Genomic DNA, 5,789 nt, shown 5'->3' on the forward strand with positions numbered 1-5,789 from the left:
ATTGCCTTGAAATAATACAGTAGGGAGTAAGCCTGTGGAGATCTATATGAAACAGAATTCATCATCCATTGATATCTTTTGAAACAAGTGATGGGGATTTATTATACTGTCCTTGCACTTACACATATTTGAATTTTTTGATAATTAGAAGTTTAGAACAAGCTCAATGTTCTATTTGGTGAAAATGAAACTACTCAAAATAAAAAATATTAGAATGAAAGTATAATCAAAATGATAAGTTCATATTTATTGCCTTGGGAAGGAAGAAATGTTACCCTTAGGACAACAGATTAGATCTTGAGGTGTACTTTGGCGTTACTAAAATAAAAATAACTCATGAACTTACTCAAATGAAGATTAAAATTATCTTTGCCTCCTAAGGTGGTAAATTTTGAAGAGGAGAATGGCATAGAAATACGTTAGGTTTAAGGAACTGGAAACCAGATGAAATGCTGCTGGGGCAGTCCTGGGAACACGCTGTGAGATGCGGAGCTGAGTCTGCACCCAGCCGTGGAGATGTGAAAGAAAGGAATGGACATTTAAAGAGATGAATTTCAAAGATGTCAAGTTGACCGATGTTACAAATAATGAAAAGGAATGTCAGGTGAGCCTATGTTTCAAGAACCTTGAATTAACTGCCACTGTGATGATCAAAAGATAAAAGCAGACATATCTTTAAATTGAAATTAATGGAAGTTTGATCTCAAAACTGTTCACATTTACTGTCAGCTGCATTCAACATGGAGTGTTTATAAGATCAAGATTCTTAAGTAATTTTGTTCTGCATTCAGTATTTGTTACATTTACCAGGAAACACATCAAAGAATGGCCTTTGCTTCATTGTTGAAAACATTTTTATTTTGGAATCAAAGTGACATCCCAAATCTTACTTCAGCAAAAATATAGTAATTTTTCATTTTGCTATTTTAATTTGTTTTTATGTTGGCTTTGATTCCTGATACTCTGAAACACTAATTTTCCTAAATCCTATGTTTACCTGTCTTCTAATATTCATTTCACCCAAGAGATTGTCAACTGGATATATGTCTAAGTAATGGATGTCTCCAGATATTTTTAAACTAATACATCTTAAATAATAAAAATAGAAATCTTAGGACCTGATCGTGGGATTTATTTTTAATGTAAAGCTAAGTTACATTGATTTCAAACGGGAACAAAAACAGATAAAATAATACCCAGACCTTCTGTTTGCCCTTTATCCATAAAAACTTTACATGCACTGTTGATTTCTCAAAATGTAGCTCACATCCATTACTCTTGTTGCCATTGAATTTTAGTCTTTATATATCATAACCCTGTTTCAAAAGTTCCCCATGTGGTCTCAATGCTTTTGAGAATTTTCTTTATAATCTATATTTCTCAGAAAATGATTTTTTTCTAAATATGATTTAACTCTTATCAATGTTTTGTTAAAAGCCTAGAATGGAATTCAAGACCTACTCTAACAACGTAATTCATCAACTTATATGATGTATCTACTCAGGACCCAACTCATACTATTTTGCTCAATGATGACATATGCTATTTTGTGTTTCTAATTACTCATTAAAACCACTGTACTCTGATTGACACTCCTCTGTTTTCTTTTTCATTTCTACCCATCCTTCTAGACTCATGGCATTTCCAGACTTACGGAACAGTTGAAGTCCCACCAAAATGATCAGTTCCTCTAACTTTCCCTTAAAATCAGCTTCTCCACCACTCATTTTGCTCTTGTAAAAAGTGCAAACTAATGTTTAGCACAAAGCACCCACATGCATGTTTACACACTCAAAAACACATGTAACAGAAGCACATTCATATTTTGAAACAGTGGAAGTGTGCTCCTCCCTGGTTCATCGAGTAGTTATATGTGTTGTTGCCACTAACCATATCCCAGTCCAACTGGTTATCAAATTACTTTTCCATGAGAAAACAAAATTCAATTAAGCTCAAGAAATTCAATTGAACTTCATTCTATTATTTCAAAATCAAATTTTAATAATCCATTTTCTTTGAAATTTGAATTTGAAATAGCTTTGCATATAAATACCTATTATTTCTTCTATGCAATAAAAATATACATTTAAACTGATATTTCAGGAAAATAGAAATCAAAAATATTGAGATTTTGTATCTTTTGCAAGATATTATATTAATCTGAAGAGCTACAAAGATCAAATCTAACAGCTCAAAGAGTTTATAAGAAGCATATTACAAAATGGAAAACTTGATTTTTAAGCTGACAGAGTCAAGTGGGTAAGAACAGAAGAGTTAGAAAAGGCCAGAAGGGAAAATTGTTTAAGGAAGCCTTAAGAAAGAAGGAGGGATCACTTCACAATGAATGAAATGTTCAAGAAAAAGTCAGAACTCAGAGTGACAAAGCCAATTTAAGTTTCATGAAACAATTTGAGGAGACTAACCTCATTAAGTGGAAAGAAGGAAAAGTTAGGTTTGGGTTTTGTTTTGACAGGATTTGAATACTGATCATAAATATAAAGATGCTTAAAAGGTTACCCAAAGAATACACAAGCAGGGAAAAAGACAATTTCTGAAGTTCTTTTGATATAGATACTTTCTCATACTTTCAATCCAAGAATAGATATTTAGTGTTTTACCACCTAATCATTACATTAGTTTACTGTACCACAGAGTTAAAGAAAATATTAAATTTAAATTGAGCATAAGACAAGGTGAAGGAGATATGATTGACAATGAGAAAAACCTCATTATATTTGAACTAAGGAGATCAAATATTAATTTTAGGTTATAAAATATGTGTAAATATTAACATTAAAGACATGAAGGAAAACTATTTGTTACAAAAACAGACTCTGAAAACTTAAACTGAAATCAAAGGAAAAATTTCTTCATGCATATTTGAAACCATATTTACTAAGAAAGGTATGGGTAAATAGCAGTAATTTTTCTCAAGGATGGATTTTCAAAGAGAATGACCCTCCTTTGTTGTGGTTTGCCATAACTGCACCTAGAAAGTATAAAAGTCCAGGGCACTTGGTGACATCCATTCTCAGGAAGCTTGCCATCAACTTCATCTCCATCCTCAGCCCTAGCACAATGAGCTACTACTATGGCAACAACTATGGTGGCCTTGGCTATGGCCTTGGTGGAGTCAGTGGCCTGGGCTATGGCTATGGCTCCCGCTATGGCTATGGTTCCCTCTATGGCCTGGGGGGCTATGGTGGTTATGGCTATGGCTACTTCCGTCCCTCTTTCTATGGAGGATACTATTCATCTGGATTTTACTGAAAACATTGCCATCTCTGTTGTCTTTCCTGACCCAGCATCCATCCCTCAGACTGGGCATCCTCATCCCTGCTCTGCTATGCACATGAAGAGTTCTTCTTTTTCCCATTCTATGATATTGCTGGACAAGTTATTCCAATAAGCACTCTTTGTGAACATTTTAAACCTTTTTCAATTTATATTTCTGCACCTAAATGCAGCTTTTATCCACAATTTGAAGATATTCAAGAAATACATTTCATATATAAATACATTTTCCCCATGCAATTATATATTTCTTTACAAAATAAATAAAGTTTTCAGATTGTGACTATGCTCCATGCCTTGACTTGATCATTATTTGGTGTATGCTTAAGTGAAAACATCCCATTTTGCACCATAAATATGTGTGTTATCTTATGTCTATTAAAATTCTTAAAAAGAAGTAATCATATACTTTTTGCAGGTAACTTCTTTGTTTTATGTGGCATAAACTTATGTATTGATCCTTTTTTGATTTGAATTCTAGAGAATGATGTATATTTAAACATTCTTAATTCTCATAATTTTTTTTTCCACATAATCACCAAAGGAAATGTTTATTCTGAGCACACATAAGGAAAATTGATAATTTATAGGATATTTTAGTAAAAAATACAATTCTTTTATGAACTGTACAAAGAAGAGCTGCCCATGCCCTGTTGCTGCAATAGTGTTCTGTATCCACTTCAGTGACTCCTCACAAATTTCTCACAGAGGGACACACCGGGATTCATCTCAGCCCTGCTGCCTGCCCTGATCACCCCACCAGATCCTCATTTTATCAATGCAGGGGAGAGTCTAGGAATCGACTTTGTCCATGTTCGATGCTCCTTCACTGTAATAATTTTAACAGATGGCTGCCAATGTTTCAAATTTAATCCAACAGTTCTTTATACACAAAAAATATTGAAGCTAATTTTGAATCAAGGTTTCTATACCCTTTCCCAACATATGTCTAATATTGGTATTTGCTCTTCATTTTGGGGGAGGGGTGTACTGAGGATTAAATTCAGGGGCACATGAGCACTGAATCACATCCCCAGTCCTTTTTTATACTTTTTTAGAGACAAGATCACACTGAGTTGCTTAGCACCTTGCTTTTGCTGAGGCTGACTTTGAACTCACAATCCTGCCTCAGCCTTCTGAGCTGCTGGGATTATACACAAGCACCACCGGGCCCAGCTTTGTTCCTCATTTAAACCTGGGAAGGTATTGTAGATGTCTTTTTGGATCTTTCCCTCAACATCTAGCTCTGGTTTTGCAATCTTCTCTTCCCTAAGTTCAACTTAGCTATATGTGGCAATAGAGTCTTCATGGATCTTAAGCAGTTCTGCTTAGATTTTACTAACCAATTCATGAACACAGAGTTTGTGCTGATCTTTTTATGATGTACTGAAATGAGGAAGGACTTGGGTGATGACCCTTTACTGATTCAGACTAGAACTCAATAAATCACATAGCAGTTATTCATATAGCAACACATTTAACCTGGCAAGGAACTTTAAGAAGTAGTAGGAAAATATGATATTTTTAAAACATACCTAAAACTGTTTTGAAATACATTTGGCCTTGATTTGATATATCTTTGAATTTAATGACTGGTTTAGGACAGCTCTTTTTACTACTCTACTTGCTGCTCTGTACTGAGAATATATTTTCTAAGGAGAATTTTAGAAAACAGTTAATATTTTTACTCTGTTGTAAGACAATGGAATTAAAGAAAGTGGAGAGGTGTATCAAATGGAACTATACTTCATGGGAAAATTACAAAAACACTGTAATTTAAACAAATTAAAGAAAGGTACAGACAAAAGAAGACAGAATGTGCGATGTTTTGGGAAAGAAGAAGAAATATCACTAAAAGAACAAAGAGGATACTGGAGCTTATGTGTCAGGTTTGTATTATCACACTAAGCATAGAACATGTAATGCTTAAATAAATTGTCAGTAAAAACAAGAGTTTTATTTTAAATTTCAAGAAAAAAATATTTTTCTTTATATTCCACAATCCATCATTTAAAGACATTCAGAAAATAAGATATTAATGCTCCTCCATTAAATTTTTTGGTATGCATTGGTTCTGGGGTTTTGGTTTATGATTTTTTAATTGACACATAACTACAGTACATATTTATGAGGTATAGTACAATACATGTATTCAATGTGTAATCATTAACCATTGTTTTTCTTCCCATGATTCATCACTTCTTGGGTTAGAAAACTTTCAACTCCTTAACCTACATAGAAAATATGATAACTATGTGATAAATAAATAATAAGTTAGAAATGTCCCACTAACAGCAAAACATTGGAAGTTAGTGCTGCTATTTAACCATATTTTGATACTATACAACATCACTGTCTTCTTTCTCCATTAGGTTTCCTAGACTGGTGGCACAGATTTTAAAATACAATTCAAAGAAAATAATTGAAAGTCAGATGAAATACTGCTGCAGAAAATCTGAAATTTGACAAAGGAGTCTCAATTCAAATTCTGTGCT

The 5,789-nt window shown here is 33.4% G+C and overlaps 1 protein-coding gene across 1 annotated transcript; it reads left to right on the top strand.

Annotated features, from left to right (window-relative positions):
* Positions 1 to 3,078: 3,078 nt before the first annotated feature.
* LOC306670255 (uncharacterized protein) lies at positions 3,079 to 3,270 on the top strand (the record flags this gene model as incomplete). Its single annotated transcript, XM_079154924.1, has 1 exon — positions 3,079 to 3,270. The coding sequence occupies one exon, from the start codon at positions 3,079 to 3,081 to the stop codon at positions 3,268 to 3,270; it is 192 nt and encodes a 63-aa protein (XP_079011050.1).
* Between the last annotated feature and the right edge of the window lie 2,519 nt (positions 3,271 to 5,789).

The sequence above is a fragment of the Sciurus vulgaris genome (assembly GCF_902686455.1).
Source record: "Sciurus vulgaris genome assembly, chromosome: 10".
In the NCBI taxonomy this organism is placed as follows: Eukaryota; Metazoa; Chordata; class Mammalia; order Rodentia; family Sciuridae; genus Sciurus; species Sciurus vulgaris.